General features: G+C 37.1%; 1 protein-coding gene across 1 annotated transcript in view; it reads left to right on the top strand.

The window, feature by feature from the left end:
- The window catches only part of THSD7B (thrombospondin type 1 domain containing 7B), a 630,654-nt gene that overhangs the window by 154,215 nt on the left and 458,284 nt on the right, over positions 1-18,155 (top strand). The window contains exon 3 of the mRNA XM_087819873.1: positions 12,721-12,969. Within this exon, the coding sequence (XP_087675999.1) occupies positions 12,721-12,969 (249 nt within the window). The remainder of the gene's footprint in view (positions 1-12,720; positions 12,970-18,155) is intronic.

The following is an 18,155-nucleotide window of genomic DNA, read 5'->3' as shown; positions in this document are numbered from 1 at the left end:
TAGAAACATCAATGATGAAAGAGAGTCATTGATCGGCTGCCTCCTGCACACCTCCTCCTGGGGATCAAGCCTGAAGCCAGAGCATGTGCCCTGACCAGAAATCCAAAGGTGACCTCCTGATTGAGGGACTGATGCTCAGCCACTGAGCCAAGCAAGCCAGGCCATATATATTTTTTAATTAGTGTTTTTATTTTCTTTGGACAAATACCCAGAATTGGAATTTCTGAATCATGTGATAGTTCTATTTTTAATTTTTTGAGGAACCTTCATATTGTTTTCCATAGTGGCTACACCAATTTATGTTCCCACCAGCATCGCATGAGGGATCCTGCTTCTTCATATTTTCACCAACACTTGTTATTTCTTGTCTTTTTCACAATAGCTATTCTAATAAGTGTGATGTAATCTCTCACTGTGGTTTTGATTTGCACATCCCTAATGATTAGTGATGTTAAGCACCTTTGCATGTACTTGCCTGTTGGCCATCTGAATGTCTTTTTTGGAAAAATGTCTATTTAGAACCTCTACCTGTTTTCTTAGTTGGATTGTTTGTTTGTTTTTGCTATTTAGTTTTATGAGTTCTTTTTAAATGTTGGATATTAACCCCTTATTGAATATATGACTTGGGCACATTTTCTCCCACTTGGTAGGCTGCCTTTTCATTTTGTTGATGATTTCCTTTGCTATGCAGAAGCTTTTTAGCTTGATGTAGTTCCACTTGTTTACTTTTACTTTTCTTACCTTTGCTTTTGGCATCAAGTTAAAAAAAATCATTGTCAAGATCTATGTCAAGAAGCTTACTGCCTATGTTTTCTTTTAGGAGTTTTAGAGTTCAAGGTCTTACGTTCAAGTCTTTAATCCATTTAGAGTAGACTTTTGTGTGTAGGAGAAGACAGTGGTGCAGTTTCATTCTTTTGCATGTGGCTGTTCAGTTTTCTTAGCACCATTTATTGAAGAGGCTGTTCTTTTCCCATTGTCTATTTTTGGATCGTTGTCATAAATGAATTGATTATATGTGTATAGGTTTATTTCTGGGCTCTCTAGTCTGTTACATTAATCCATGTACATGTTTTTATATCAATACCATACTTTTTTTATTACTGTAGTTCTGTAGTATAGTTTGAAATCAGGGAGTTCAGTGACTCCAGTTTTGTCGTTCTTTCTCAACATTGCTTTGGCTATTTGGAGACTTTTGTGGTTCCAAATAAATATCAGTGTTATTTGTTCTAGTTCTGTGAAAAATGCCACTGGAATTTGATCTCTTTTGCATTGAATATGTAGATCATTTGGGGCAGTATGTAATTAGCTTGTCTGTATTTGTATTGACCTACATGTTTAGGGTTATCAGTTTTTGTCTGATCACTGCTTTAAATAGATCCCAGAGGTTCTAAACATGTAATATTTTTATTGTCATTATTTTATTTAAAAATTCTATAAATTCTTTTTGTACTTCTCCTCTCACTAAGACTTGTTTGATGCAAGATATTTTAATTTCCAGATAAGGAAGATATTTTAATTTCAAGATAAGGAGGCTATTTCATATTGTTTCTATTTGCTTTAATTTTTAGTTTTATTGCACTGTAAACAGATTGTTGTTTGTAATATTTCTTCTATACAGAACCTATGGATGTTTTTCTTTGTGTTATAATACATAATCAATCTTTATGAATATTCTTTGTTTACTTAAGAAGAAGGTATATTCTTCATGATAGGTTTTTTACATAATCTAATAGTTTTATATTAGTTTTAAATGACTCCAGATTATGACCTATAATCTTATTCTACTTTCTCATTTTTTCTCTACCATCTCTTTTTATCTTTTAGGTGAATAATTTATACTTGTCAGAACATGTAATGTTTATATGTTATTCTTCTGCCCATGACCTCATTCTCAGTGTAGTCTTAGCTTTACAGTTAATATATATGACATGCTTAAGTTTGTGGGTTTTTTTTGCCAAAACTTTCCAAATTGTCTTTGGTCAGATAAATTCAAATTTTATCAGATTCGTATGTAAAAATCACAATTTGCAGTATTTCCTAAATTTAGCAGATTAAAAACTATTTGAAGAGCAGCTTAGCAGGATATAATATTCTTGGTTCACATTTTTTCTTCACTTTTCTAGAAAATTGCTACTCCATTGCAGCTTTGATTTCTATATTGTTTTTGAGAAGTCTATTGCCAGTTAATTTTTTTGGTTCTTTGGAAGTTATTTCATTTTTTTGCCTTATTATTTTTGTTTATATTCAAAGTCTAGTAGTTCTACTAATATGTGTCTTGGAGTTCATTGTTTTGAGTCAGATTTCCACGGTACCTGGTGGGTCCTTTCCGTGTATTTATTCAGGTCTTCTTTTATTTTGGGAAAATTATCTTGAGGATTATATTGTAAACGTTGTTTTCTTCCAGTGTATTGATTTTCCCCACAAGAACATCTAGTATATGTATGTTGGTCCATTACATCTACTTTCTCTGACCCATTTTTCTTCTTTATCTCATCTTTTTTTCTTTGTGCTCCATTCCCCCACAGTTTTCTTAATGCCATATATTATGTTTGTTTTGAATTTGTTCTTATTTCGGCATCTTATAATTCAGTGTTCATTTTTGAAATGATTTTTTTCTTTGATTTTCTTTTTGAGTTCAATCAATTCTCATTTTATTTCTTGGGTTTCTGTTTGCTTTTTCCATTGTGATCTTAGTTTTTGTATTTCTGATTCAAGGCAGATTTTTAAAATGTGTTTTCAAATGTTTATTTGAGGATTTTTATTGCAGTTTTGTGTGTTGTATTTTAGTACTTTCCTGCTTTGTTCCTGGTTGTTTGGAGGAGACTTCTTACCAGCAGAAAATCTTTTACATTTTCTGATCTTTCATTGTAGTTTTGAATGGATGTGGTCTGCTTTATTTCTGTTCCTTTTCACTCCTTGAACAGTTCCTATTTTGAAAACATCCTCTCCTGTCAGTTCTGCCCTCTTTTGTGAAGTTTTATTTATGGATGCTGTTGCTGGTAGCAGTGGTGGGGAAAGATTGGCCTGTCTTGTTTCACCTTTGTTTCTGCAGGTTCCTTCATTTCACCACACTATTTCCTTCTTTCCCTTTACTGTCTCATCTCTGAGGACGACCAGACATTCTTTCTACATATAATTGTCCTCCAAAGGACTGCTCCTCCGAACCTGCCCCTTCCAGTCCTGCACACTTTCAAGGCCCTTCTCTGTGCCTGTGCTGTCCCCACTTTCTGATCCACAGTCCGTATTCTGAAGTTATTGGTGAACTTTCTTTGACTGGAAGTGATTTGTTTGTTTCATCTAATATCTACTTCTCTGTAGTCTTTTTTATGGAATCTCTTAGGATGCCTCTTCTCTACTTTCCACACCCAGTAAGTTGCATCTGTAGGCGGCCAATGGGTAATCTGTTAGGATTTTTTCTATTTGCATCTGATTTGAAGGTGTGTGTGTGTTTATGTTCTCTGTCTCCAGTGTGGGTTTATTTGCTCTCCTTGTTGATATTTTTAGGGGACAGTCGTGGTAGGAGAAATTCAGTCAGGCAATTGCCATGTTCTCCACACCCTGAAGTCAAGATATGCTTTTCTTTCTCAGTGCAACTATCAGGTCTTACACATTTGAGCCTGTGTTCAGAGCTGCCATATGGATTAACTGTAAACATAATTTTGATCTAAAGGACAGAGGAATTTAATTTTAGTCTTGGCCATTTTATATTTTTGCTGTGTGCTCATTAAAAAAAAAAAAATCATGTAACCTTTTTTGGTATCAGTTTACTTCTCTGTAAAGTGAGGGTAGTGGCTGAGACCATGAGATGGTTGTTGATGTTGCTTTCATCTCCAACCATTTACACACACACACCCCAAATATGTAGCTACATATTATTCTTAGTATTCTAAGAAATTTGGAGAAGATTAAATCTTTTATTCTGAGACTTGCACTGCATTTCATATCTCTGTTGAACACTGTTTTTTAGTATCAAGAAATGAACAGAATCCTAAAAACATTACATTTTGATATAATGTAACTTTCAAGGATATTCCTTCCCAAGAAGTTAATATCTCAATATAAGTGTACTTACCTTACATCTATAGACTAACCTCTATTCCACGGAAGCAACTGAACAGCATATTTAAAATATAATTTCCTACCGCTATTTTCATTTTAATAGATGATTTTAGGTTTATTAACTGTTGAAAAGTTTACAGTGGTATAAATCAAAATAAGAAATTAGAGGTATTTTAATAGCTCAGTGTTATGTTATTGAGAATTAGAGAGAAAAATGTTATATAGTTCAAGCAGTGTCCCCAGTTGGTATAAATTCTAAACTAATAGAAGCATTATTTTTTTCAAACAAGGCATAAATTACCTCAGGTTAATTTGGCCAAAGAGGTTATAGGGAAAATAAAACTCATAATCGTCCAGCTAAAATTTCTCAGTAATTCTTAATATGTTTTCTTAGTAATTTTAAATTATTTCTTACATTTTTCAAATTGTCTTCCAGACCACATTAAAAACAACTCAGTTTATTCAAATGTTTTTACTTGCTGCATCTTATCTTGTGGTAGGCGGCTCACATTTTAGCCTAGTTTCTAAAGCTGCCAGATATTTCATATAAACCTTGGTGTCTACATGCTTTTTTCCTTCACATTATAATTCTCATTTTAAAAAGCCATTCTTATTAGTTGACTGGTGGCAGAAACATGGTATTAGTTTGGAATCAAAAGCATTAAAATAAATAGCATATATTTTATTTGATTTCCCAAATCTGTTCTTTTAAAGCCTATCTCAGTTCTGGTTCATTTCTCTTCATTTCTCCATTCATATTTTATTCCACGGTGTTATATTCATGATGTCATCTTGGAATCATTCTTTATATTTGAATTCATAAGCTCCTAAAGCAACTGTTCCCTTATTATTATGCTATAATTTGTGCAAGCTGCTACCATAGGGATAGCAGTGGTTTTTTTGCTAATAATTGGAATAACTGTGCTTTCAAACGGCCCACTGTTTTCTTAAGTTTTCTAAAGTGCATCCTTAGTTAGTTGTACTTTCATTTCTAAAAAATAAGTTCTTAACTGTAAAGCATATGTTGGAAGTATTCAATTCTTTTTAAAAATTTTTAAAAATATATATATCTTTATTGATTTCAGAGAGAGGAAGGGAAAGGGAGAGAGAGAGATAGAAACATCAACGATGAGAGAGTCATTGACCGGCTGCCTCCTGCACGCCCCTGACTGGGGACCGAGCCTGCAACCCGGGCATGTGCCCTGACCAGGAATCGAACCCCGATCCCCTGGATCCCAGGTTGATGCTGAGCCACGCCCGGCCAGGCTTAAAATTCTATTTAAGTAATTCATTTCCATGGAAATATTTCAGAAAACTGTACTTATATTCATTTCAAGTTAGCATCTACAAACACACTGAAGGTCTCACACATTTGCATGTTAAACAGAAACAAAACGTGAGAAAGGAACCAAGGGGCATGTCGCTCAAGGAGGTCAGAGTGCAGTCAGTGCTCCCTCCAGGAGCACCTCATGTTCACTGGGATGAAGCATAAGAATGGCTTGTGTTTTCCCGGATATAATCATCAATGGATATTTATACCCGCAGACGTTTATCTCCTTTAGGTTACACTGGGAGTGAGTCCTGCCCCCCTCCCCCCCCACACACATCCACGCTTCAGTAGACCATAGAGCAGCAGACTGTGAATTTGTCAGGAAAGTGTAGAAACTCTTGAGAGTCTGGTTACATCTTACAGCTATGCCTTCAGACCGAGTAAGTCAACAATTGCTGCCAGTCTAAGAAAGTCTGTACAGATGCCTCTAGGTAATTGTTGCCTTCCTCCTTGGAAGTATTACATTTTATAAACAAATATTGCATATATTAGAATAAGATTAGTAGAAATGAAACTCACAGTTTGATATTTTACTCATATATTTTTAATTACTTTTAACTAGTATTTTTTCCATGTGAAGGTAGATTTAGCTCTTTAGGAATTTGGTGATTTATAAATTGGTCATTATGTGACTTTAGCAAAGTTTTTTTTTTTTTGTCAAATAACTTTTCAGGTTTCTGGTTAAATGGGGCAAAAAGAACATAACTGTTTATTACTGCTATAGTCTGAAACCCCACTTAAATAAAGAAAAGGAATAAAAGGACATAAACTCTGAAGGACAAAAATAATAGGAAAGGCTGTAAAAGCTGAAAAGAAATGTCAACAGATCTGGGAGCTGGAAAGCAGATGGATGAGTGGTGATTTACTTAGCAGAGGGGAAAAGCTGAAGGTTCCCCTCAGTCGGAAGGTGTTCAAGAAGCGTATCAGTTTACATGGCACAGCTGCAGCAGACACAAAGCTGTAGTTTTCACACTGTGCCTCTTCAATACACACAGAAAGATATCTCACTGTCTTTTTTGCAGTTCTATTGGGGGCATTTGACTGAGATCTGACCAATGAAATGTGGGCAGCTGTAACAGAAGTCACTTCTTAGCTAAAGTCATAAATCACTCTGGGCCATCCTCCCACTCTGCCTTTCCTCTCTAAAGGTGAATTTGGAAGCCACATATTATAGATGGTAAATCTATAAGTCAGATACAAACTGGATCCTAAGTCTTCAGGTAGAGGAGTGCCTTCTAGGAGACCTGAGTTATCTGCATGAAACGATGGGAAATGAAAATGAACACTGTTAAACCATTGAGATTTCAGGGTTTATTTGTTACCACAGTGTAGCATGTTCTCTTCTAACTAATACAAGATTCTTGGAAGATTTAGGAGTTAGAGGTGGTACATAACTCTGAGGACAAATGTGTTCAATGTGCCTAAAAATTATTCCATTTACCTACAGACCATTGTGTGAGTGTGAAACATCATTCTGTGAAAATGAAGGTTAAATAATAGTCCCTGGCAGCTCTCTTTCTCTAATCAGCTTTCATAAAGCCAGCAGCCAGGTCTATAACCACAACACAAGAGACAGGAGGATTCCTATTTTGGAAAAAATGGTGAGCTAAAGAGTAAAGACTTTGGGAGACCAACATTTGAGGGTCCCAAATAAAATGGCCTGAGTTCTGCATAATCAGTCAACAGTACTGTTTACTAGTTGAAGAGTGTTCCCCTATATTCAAAGAGCTTCCAATCTGTGCTCGTGGTACCTGATTCTAATGCATAAAAGCGGAAGATCACTAAAGTAAAAAAAAGTTATAATTTATATTGTCAAAGACATGAAGGGATATATTTCATTCATGAAATAAAAGCAGGATGTTATTATAAAGCATAAGTAAGAAATGAAAAAGAAATCTTAGACATTTAATATTTGATTGGAATGTGTGTTAAGAATTAATACAAAGTTCAAAGATAATTTGGAAAAAAATCTCTTTGAAAGAAAAAATACACTGAACATAGAGAAAAAATATTAGAATTATGTAGATTAAATATGAAGAATGAATGTATGCAATGTTGATGTTTCCAAAATTGGAGGTCTTATATAACACCATATGTGAAAATCTATATCAAATTAATTGATGACCTAAAAATGAAATTGGAAAGTATAAAGTTTTCCTAGAAGAAAAAATATGAGAGCATAACTTTATGACATTAGGATGAAGGAAAAATCTTAAATGTGGCATAAAAAGCACAAACTATAAAGGGAAGACTGAACAATAAACTAAAAAATTGTGTTACTGCAAAAAGTCACTATAAACAAAATTAGAAATAAAATATTGGAAAATACATTTGTAACATATAGAACGAAGAATAGGTTGCTATATAAAATCTATGTGTGTAATGTCTATTTATTTATTATCATTATTTATATATGTATGTGAGTGTACTTCTTAAATTCAAAAAGAAAAAGGCAGCCCATAGAAAAATGGGGATATTAGTTTTCCATTGATTTTGTAACACATCACAAAAAACTAAAAGGCTTAATACAAATTGTATTATCTTACAGTTCTGAAGGTCAGAAACCTAACAGTTAAGAACTCTTGAAATGGGGACATTTTTCTGTGTTTTTTCCAGAGCTTCATTGCTTTTTCCCATTTCTAAAGGCTGCCCACATTTCTTGGCTCATGGCCTTGCATTATTCCAACCAGTGATTCTGTTACCACATGTCCTTCTCTGTCTCTGGCCCTTCTGCCTTTTTCATATAGGGACCCTTTGTAATCACATTGGGCCCACTTGCATAATCTAGGATAATCTCTTCCTTTCAAAATCTTTAACAATCACATCTGCAAAATTTCTTTTGACATGGAAAATAGCATATTCACAGCTTCTAGAGATTATTAGAGTGTGGACATCTTCCAGGGGCCATTATTCAGCCAACTACAATGGACAAACAGTAGGAAAAACCATTTACTAGAATAGAAAATTTGAATAGCTACTAAAGATGTGAGAAGAATATAAAATTTAATGGTAATATGAAAAAAAAATTGCAATTTCTCAATGATTTGGAAAAACTGAGTCTAATAATACCAAGAATTTTGAACGTGTATGAAAGGAGAATTTTCACAGTATCTAATACCTTTGATAACATGAATATCTATTGCTCAACTGCAGCCAAACATACTAGGAAACATTTCTCACACATGTGTAACAAATAAATATATGTTATAGGAGGTTCAATACACAATCCTGAGAAATTGCAAGAAATTAAGCAAATTGAACGGTGCACTAATGGGAGAGTGAATACATGTACATTGGAATATGACTCACTAATAAAAGTGAATGACTGTTATTTGCATTTATCAACACGGATAGATTCAGAAGTCATAGTATTCAGTGAGGAAAATAATTGCCAGGGTGATATGCAGAATAAAACAGCATTTAAGCAAAGTTTTTAAAAACATGCAAAACAATGAATGCTATGTGCTATTTATGAACATATACATATTTAGTTAAACTTTAAAAACACAGCAAAGCATAATACAAATCAACTTCAGGACAGTGGCTATGTTTGGGGAAAAAGATGGAATTGAGATTGCAAGGAACACAGGAGATTTCACCTAAATTTGAATTTTCAAAATTTATTTAATGAAATCTGAAGCAGATGTTGGACTTTGCTAATAAAGAATGGGAGCATTTATTATATTTCTCTTCTTTTCTGAATGTTTGCTGTATTTAATTTTGTTGTAAAGTAGTAATTGAAGTGTCAATGAAGTGAAGGTACTTTTCTGGTTATTTTATCATATAAGAATTTCTGTCCTTATTTTGTAAGTAAAGAGATTTATTTCCCTGTATTCCCAGAGGAAGTAAGAATTACTCGAGTCATTTTTTGTTTCAAAGTTTTCCTTTACAGTTGAATACTTGCAAAGTAATTTATAAATGACAACGTACTCTATAAATGTCAAGGAGGTACAATTACTGTAGCATCACTTTTTTAAAAAGACAAATTAACAGGATATGTCTGTTTTTCTTAAAAAGGCCACCATCTTCTCTGAAAGGGTCGATCCCCACTTCTGGCTGTAGACAAGAATCCTTGTTATGGGCTTTAGTTTACAAGGTGCTCCTACTTACACTGAAGGTCACCACAACTCTGGGGTGTGAGCAGGTCACATTTTATTATTCTTTTATTTCCTGCTGTCATGAAACCAAGCAGCCAAGAGGCTAAGGTCAATGCTAATGTATTGTGATGCCAAGTTCAGGACCCGGGTATTTCTGAGTTGCAATTCAATTCTGATTTGCCATTTCAGTACAATGGAATCTCACAGATCGAATTAGACCAGGGTCTTCTGTGGTGCCTTTTATAATCACTTTTTTAACCAAGGAGGCTGGTTAGTGAAAATAACATTAAAAATAAGTAAATGTGCCCAGCCAGGCGTGGCTCAGCGGTTGAACATCGACCTAGGATCCAGGCGATCAGGGTTCGATTCCCAGTCAGGGCACATGCCTGGGTTGCGGGTTTGATCAATGACTCTCTCATCATTGATGTTTCTATCTCTCTCTCCCTCTCCCTTCCTCTCTCTGAAATCAATAAAAATATATTAAAAAAAAAAAAAAAGTAAATATGTAATCAACGAAATCTCCTTTCTACTTCCAAGAATTAGGAACCCTTTCTAAAAGCACAAGAACCCTTGAATCATCTCACAACTCCATGTAAGTGCTTGTACTATTGGAGTCTCATTGTTCAGTGTACTGGTCTAATAGCACAAGTCAGTTCAGGGGAGGTGAGTTACAGAGCATGAAAGCCGGTAAACGGGGCGAAACAAACCACCACCTCAACAAACAAACCACTCTGTGGACAGAGTTGCACAGTGTGGGACCTCCTTCATAAAAGGAAGAAAGTCCACCTTGGAAATGGAAGCTCTTCCTGAAAACACACAAATTGAAAACTTTATTAGGTTTCTGAATCAGTTTGCTAGGGCTGCCTTACCAAATTACCACAGACTGGTGCTTAAACAATAGAAATTATTTTCATCACAGGTCTGAGGCTGAAAAGTCCAAGATCAGCTGTCGACAGGACTGGTTTCTTCTGGGCCTCTTTTCTTGGCGTGTAGAAGGTCGTCTTCCCCTTGCCTTCACATAGTCTTCCCCGTCTGCGTGCCTGTGTCCTGATCTTCTATAAGGACACCAGTCAATGGATTAAGGCCCACTCTAGTGACCTGATTTTAACTTAATTACCTCTTTAATGACTCCACCTTTATATACAGCCACATCTGAGGTACTGGAGGTTACACTCCAACATATAATTGGGTGGGGGCGTACACATCTCAGCCAATAACAACTTCTGAAAAGTCAAAAACTAAAAACTTATTGATCAAGGGCTTTCTGTTTTACAATAGAAAGAGGTGTCCCTCTCTCTCTGCCTGCACCTTGCACAGTGACGGTACATTCTGTATCAGGTGGGACATTTTCGAGAATGCTCTTCCCAGTGTGCCTTGATTCCAAGCCCCTAGAATGTCACCCTGGAATGAGTAATGGTAATAAAGTATACATTGCCTTTTTCATTTCGAAGGAAATAATATGATCTGACTCGATTTCAAAATGAAATACTGGGCCAAAGGTTTATCTTACGTTATTGTGACTTTTGAAAGACACCAGCTCTCCATGGCTTCATGAGGATATCAGTGTGGAAGCCTCACTATGACTTGTTCATCAGTATGGTCACATATGAGCAGGTTTTATTTTCCCCCTTCACACCACCTTCTAGAATCCACTTCTCTGTGGGTGGCTCTCTTATCTACGTATTTTCCCAAGTTAGAAACTTGGACTCATTTTAATACTTCTCTCCTTTGTTAGGCACGTACAGAGGAACCGTTACCAAATCCTGTCTGTAGCTCATTACCCCATAAGATATCATAGGCCCAGTTTTTGAAAGTCAGTATTTTAACATTGACTCTTTCTTTGATTTTACATTCCTGTCAAAATTATCCTTCCTCCCCCAAAGCAATGGATAACTTAGATTGAATAAGGGAAAGGCTAACACCAAGAAAGTAACAAAAGTAAAAGAATGCCAATCAATATTTAAAATATTATCTTGCTATGTAATTCTGATTTTCCTCCACGTAAGTTATTTAATGTTCGATTAAATCCAAAACTCTTAGCCCTTGATACGAAGCCTTTGCAGACATACTTTTGAAGATCCCACGTACCTAATATCTATTCGCTTCCTCTTTACACTTTAAAAAATTTATGACAGTTGACAAATTGGCTTTTACTTTCCCCCAGCGGTATGCCTGTAAATGTTTAAGCACCAGCCCCAGGGGGTCAGGTGTCAGGGCTTGATTTGTTGCATTTGCTGATATCTGTAGTATAAATACTCCTGCCATGGCCGATTTTAACTGACTTACATGAAATCAACTGGCTTGCAAAATTCCTGAAAATGTAACAGTTGGGTCTTATGAAATGGTATTTCTACTTCTAGCATACCACTGGTTCCCATCCCCACAGAGTGTTATATCAAGTCTTTAATATGCTGTTTGTTTGACTTAGTCTTTCTTCTCTGCCTGAGAGACTCCTACTAATCTTTTAAAATACCGCTCAGGTGTCCTCTGTTAGAACGCCCCACCTCCACCCCTGCCTTTCCAGGTGGCCCATCAGTGCCTCTTCAGTGTTCATTCTTATCATCCATTAGAAATGCTTTTATATTGAGTTTATTACATTATTTTATTTTTATTTATTTACCTGTTTACCAATTAGATTGCTAGTATTTGATGGCACTCAAATTTTACAGATGAAGAAATTTCTGCTCAGAGGCTAAAAATGTAGGGAGCTATCACATTTGTGTGTTTTTTATAGCCTAGTATTTAACAGAATGGATAGATGAATACTCTAAAGCTTACATTTACCTTTGTATGACCTTAGACCAATGATTTAACCTTCCTGAGCCAAGGTTTTCTCATCTACAAACAGACACAATAATATGTAAGCTCATGAGGTTGTGGCATGCCTGTGAAGGGCAAGCAGCATGTGACACCTGGGGACCAGTGAAGAAATGGTAACCTTAGGCTGTATTGTCGGTGGAAACACTCTAGGAGAACCTCCGTTACAAGGTGTACTCACCTTACATATGTGTCTTGCTAGAGTGAAATAAGTTCACAGTTTCAGATAAAACAGAGCATGCATTTTTAAAATGTTCATCCTTCAATATTGTATCATGATGCCTCTAACATTTTTTAAATCCTCAAATCTGAACACTAAAACCAGATTTCAATTTCTTCTTTAGTTACAGGCCCCTCATAGTGTTAGTTGCATCGGTTTAATCTGTGGCCAACTGTTTTCTGCTTGTGTTCCTTTAGCCTTTGCATGAAAGACTCCTTCCCTCTGACTGTCCAGTCCTGTGTCATGCCGAAAGACTGTGAGATCACCGAGTGGTCCTCCTGGGGTCCCTGCTCCAAGACGTGTCGCTCAGGGAGTCTCGCGCCGGGCTTTAGGAGCCGGAGCCGGCATGTGAAGCACGTTGCCGTTGGAGGTGGAAAGGAGTGCCCTGAGCTCCTGGAGAAACAGGCCTGCATTGTTGACGGAGAACTTCTGCAGCCGTGCCCCAGGTACTGTGCATTCTGGCCGTGAGTGTTCAGTTTTCCACCTGGCCACATTTTATGGGATACAGGGATGTTACCAATAGCGACAGTAGCCATGACTTGTTGAGTCCTTACTCGGTGCAGAGTCCCATGCTAGGCTGCACGGGTGGTTAAGAGCATGGGCTTTGGTACTGATTCCCTGGGCTCCAGTCCTATTTCTGTGACTTTCTAGTTATGTGAATTTTAGCAAGGGACTAAATTCTAGCATCTAGTTTATACATCTACTAGCAGTACTTCATTCATCACCTGGCACATGATAAATGCTCAAAAACCATTAGTTATCATTACCTGCCATGTTATACCTAATACTTTTAACAACCAAAGAAACCATTTATAGTGCCTTCATTTTGTAAGTGAGGGCATGACTGCTCAGAGAGACCAAATAATCCTTGAGGTTACCTTGTAAATGAGTGGGAGCACCCCTTTTGTCATTCAGTTCTGTCTCCAGATCTTGCTGCCACCCTGTGGCATTTCTATTGTAGAGCATACCCCCCCCCCCCAGGAGCCAAAGAATGTTGGACAAAAGGTTACCATCGATTAGTAGCTATATTTTAACATCTTGATATTGGTTATATTTTTTTCTGGCTATATAGCCCTTGGAAAAGGTCTCCCGTGTATTTTCCTTTGCATTGTTGGCTCATGACGGGCCCAGTCTGATAATGACAGAAGTTATTTGGGGCTGGTTGTTCAGAGTCTGTTGGGATGGATTTATGGTAACTCCTGTTGCACAGCTGCCCTGAAGTATATCTGTTAAATCTACAGCTATTTGAGATAGACCTTTATTGTAGTTTCTTATAGTTTCTAAGATTTGAGAATCATTTTCCCAGCAAAAAATGAAATGAGGCAAAAAATAGCTTCTTGTAGAAATAAATCATCTGCAGATATGGGAAGGGTAGAGGGTTACAAACTCAATAGGTGTTTTGAAGGACCTGGCTATTTCTTAAACCTGAAATGATGTGTGTATTGGGTAGTGGAAGTGGACAGAGGGGCAGATTCTTAGCTAGTCACTTCTTCCACCTCACCTTTGATGTCAGTGTAGGTTCAGTATACTCTTTACATTACTGATTGCTCATTTTTTTACTATGTTGACCCTTTAGATTCTTATTAATTTTTACCTCAAAAGCAGAGACAGTAGGTACAGTTCATGATTCTTTACAAATTAAGAAATTATCTCACAGAATTTTCCCTCTGTGTGTTGAGGATGTGTCCAGTCTTTCAAATCACTAATTTGGAGGCAAAGCATGGTATTGGAAACAGCATAAAACTTGGAATCTCTGTCCTTCTTGAACTTGGATAGACCTGGATTAAAATTGCATCACCATCGCTTGTTAACTGTGTGTCCTTGGACAAGCTATACAATTTCTCTAAGATAGTTAAGTCTTCAGTAAAATATGTCTAATTATGCTACTTGGGTTGAAGTTTGAAAAGCTACATACCAGGTATATAAAATGTCAGTCCCAGTGCTCAGCATACAAGAATGGTGACCTTTATTGTTGCTATTTGCTGGTGTTCTTATTTCCTTCAGAAAGAGAATCTCTCTTTTTCTTGTAAGGCATAATGTAGTAATTTAATGGGGCATAAACTTATTTCTTATGGATAATTTGGAAATCTTTTTTCCCTATGGAGGCAAAATTCAGAAAGGTTCTCAATGGTAAACTGCCAGGAATAGAATCTGGGTTTAATGTTGACCTTGATATTGGTGCATTTTTCTTCATGCCTTTCATGGAAATGGTAATGACATCTTCCAGATATTTATAAGTTCGTTGATTTATAGACATCACTCCACTTTCTACTTCTGTTTTCTTTGTTAATAACTGTTACAGTTCTCTTAGAAGTCAGGGTGGGGCCTTCCTAATGATGCCAAGAAAGTTAACTTGCATCAACATTTGTTAAATCAGTACTACGCTTATTGAAGACTTACAGATGGCAATGACTATATCAGAAAGTTTATAAAGATTATTTATAACAACATAGAGTTTATCATCCAAAGGGAAAGCTTTGAGAGTAAAAGGTATATAAATTGGTATCATTCGGATTCAGATAGAGGGCCCCTTGGCTCCAAAGTCAGTGTTCTTTTCATTTTCACAATGACTCTCATGATATTCACAGTGAAGACACACACCAAGACATGGGTACATATAAACATACACACACACACACACACACACACACACACACATATATATAATTTAAATATATATATATATACTTTCAATTCTCACCAGAGGATTTTTTTTCCATTGCTTTTCAGAGAGAGTGGACAGAAGAAAGAGAGAGAGAGAGAGAGAGAGAGAAAGAGAGAGAGAGAGAGAGAGAAAGAAACATGGATGTGAGAGAGACACATTGATTGGTTGCCTCCCACTGGGCCCCGAGGCCCAGGTACATGCCCTTGACTAGAATCAAATTTGAGGCCCTTTAGTCTGCAGGCTGACGCTCTAACCACTGAACCAAACTGGCTAAGGCTAAACATATACATATATGTATCACTTATTTCCCAACAAAATGGGAATGGCAGTTATTCAAGATATGCCCAAGGTGAATTTCTGTATTGATCTTCACTTTATTTTACCTTCATATTTGAAAAAAGAGGCTGAAACATTTCATTGGTGGTGAACTGGCCCTTTAGTTCTGCTATTTGATGATGTCACTGAGCTTGGTAACTTTTATTTTTTATGTTACTTTTTATTTAGAAGAGAAACATTTTAATTGGTTTTTTAAGAGAAGGAGTGGAAGGGGGGAGAGAGAAACATCAATTTCTTGTTCCACTTATTTACTTATTCATTTTTTGATTCCTGTATGTGCCCTGAACTGGGATTGAACATGTGACCTTGGTGTATTGGGATGACACTCTAACTAATTGAGCTACCTGGCCAGGGTCAGCTTGACATTAAAAACAAACAAACAAACAAACAAACAAACAAACACAGAAACACACAAAACAAAAAAACCTTTTCAGATAGTGAATTTGCAGAAAATAGGAATCCTAGAAAATTCACTGAATACCAATCAGTGTTTCTGGGGAGAATGGTGTGTTAATTGATTCCACTTGGTGGTAGATAGGAGCATGCACAAGTAACAACAACAAATTAACATTGGCTGACATTCTTAGTTTCCTGCCATCTGAGCTGTGGCCTCTACCGCAGGAAAGCATAGAAGCTGTGTACTGACTTGTTCCTAGTTGACATCGGTGATTAAAATTCATTGAGAACAAGGGAGATGGAAACAAAAATCTATTAGGGAACAAAAATGACCATTTTTCCTTTCCCAGAATTCATGAGCAATTCACACGTGTCAGACAATTTCATTCACCACATTTGTCTCCTGCAGGAAAATGTACATTTCTGTGACTTTTCATAGTGTTTTGTAAAACTGTCTTAGAATATAGTCAGGCTTTTACCCTTCCACCGTCTTTGCTGTAGGAGACATGTTCAGTCACTCAGTAAATACACAGTGAGCTCTTGCTATGTGCCAAGCACTGTGGCAAGTGTTCGGGACACCTCGGAGAGCAAAATAAAGTTCCCCCTTCAGCATGGGACTGACATTTCAGGGAATGCACACCAAGTAAATAGAACACATTAAATAAACTATATATTTTGTGTGAGCTGTGGAAAAAGTAAGACATTAGAGCAGTAAAGATTGAGGCTTCTGGATGCGGTGATAGGGGGTGAGCTCAGGGTACAGAATTAAACAGGCTCATTAGAGAAGCTCATTTGAACGGACAGCATTTGGGGGTGGAGGCGGGGTCTTGAAGGAAGTGAGGAAGTCTGCCACTTAGGTAATTAGGGGAAGCATGTTCTTCCAAGAAGAGGGCAGTGCTAGAAAGGGTTCTAGTTCCTGCATATGAGTGCTGCTCAAAAGGATCTTCAGTTGCATAGCTTCGGTGCTACTCTGGCCTCCACAGACCAGCATTTTAGCTCCAAACAGTATGAATACCAGTCCCTAGGGCATGATTCCATAAAGGAATTGTGACCAAGAGGAACCCATTCCAGAAGCACTCCCTGAGACCAGAACACCTCGGAAGTTGCCTTGAAGCAACTAACTTCACTTGAAAGGAGGCAGACTGGTGTATGTTGTGCTAACTTGGGAAATTTTAGCACTACCAGGAGTTAGCTCTGTGTGTAGCCGTAAGCTTGTTTTAAGCCTTTGCTATTTTTGACTAAGACATACATAGTCTAGAGACCCCTTCCTCCGTCATTACACAGTCTACTTGTAATTTTATGCCCCCCTCCAACATAACACTAAGTGCTCATATTGTATGTTATGGGGTAGGGATAGAAATGAGTGAAGGGGTGAATTTGCATGTCACTTGCCACCTTTTCTCTTGGTGTGTTTATCTCCTACCATAGACCTTTAAGACCTTAGGCATTGTGCTGTTTTCTGCCTCAAAGCCTTGAAAGACAAGGTACCTTGGCACTTGGATACTTTCCTATGTTCTACTTAATATCCAAAATCTTTGATCCTAATGCAACTAAGAGGAAGGTGAAAAGCATTCTGAGACCGTAAATTGTCAGGTGGCCATTTACCAGAGAGCATCAGAAAGACAGAGGACCCAGGGGCTATACTGTTTTAAACGTTTAACGTCAGAGAGCTTAGGACCTGAGGCTGAACCAGCCCTGACTGCAGATCCCGAGTATTTAAGCAGAGTCCATTCTGGTTGAAGACAGAGCAACACTCAAGAATATTGCACATCAGCTGCAGACATCTTTCCTGGAAGTGGCAGCTCAGATGACCCACCCAACCAGGAGGCAACGGCTTTCATGCAGAACTGGCTGTCTTCCTTCATAACTGGTCATTTAGAGTTTGAGATAGAATACAAGATAGCACCAGTAAAAGGTGACAGTGGCCCATGTAGAGTAAAGCTCTTAAAAGATCTCAGGGCAGAAGCTGCATGGCTGATAGTATTATGTAGACTGCGTGATATTGCTGCACAGAAAAGCCGATTTGTAAAACACTTTCACTAGTCGGGTCTGGCACTGAATAGATAAACTCTTATCACCCACCCCTTCTTGTCTCTGTTATGTATGAATTTATCCTTATTATGGGCAATCTAGAGATTCTTCACAAAAAGTTAATCTGTGCAGACTCATACTAAGAGATTTATGTGTGTCTCCTGCAGCCACTTTAATTCCCTTGTAAAACAAACCCCCATGACT

This window comes from Miniopterus natalensis, chromosome 8 (assembly GCF_054644295.1).
Source record: "Miniopterus natalensis isolate mMinNat1 chromosome 8, mMinNat1.hap1, whole genome shotgun sequence".
Taxonomy (NCBI): domain Eukaryota; kingdom Metazoa; phylum Chordata; class Mammalia; order Chiroptera; family Miniopteridae; genus Miniopterus; species Miniopterus natalensis.
Note: the sequence above shows the minus strand (reverse complement) of the source record. Positions and strands in the feature narration are given on the sequence as shown.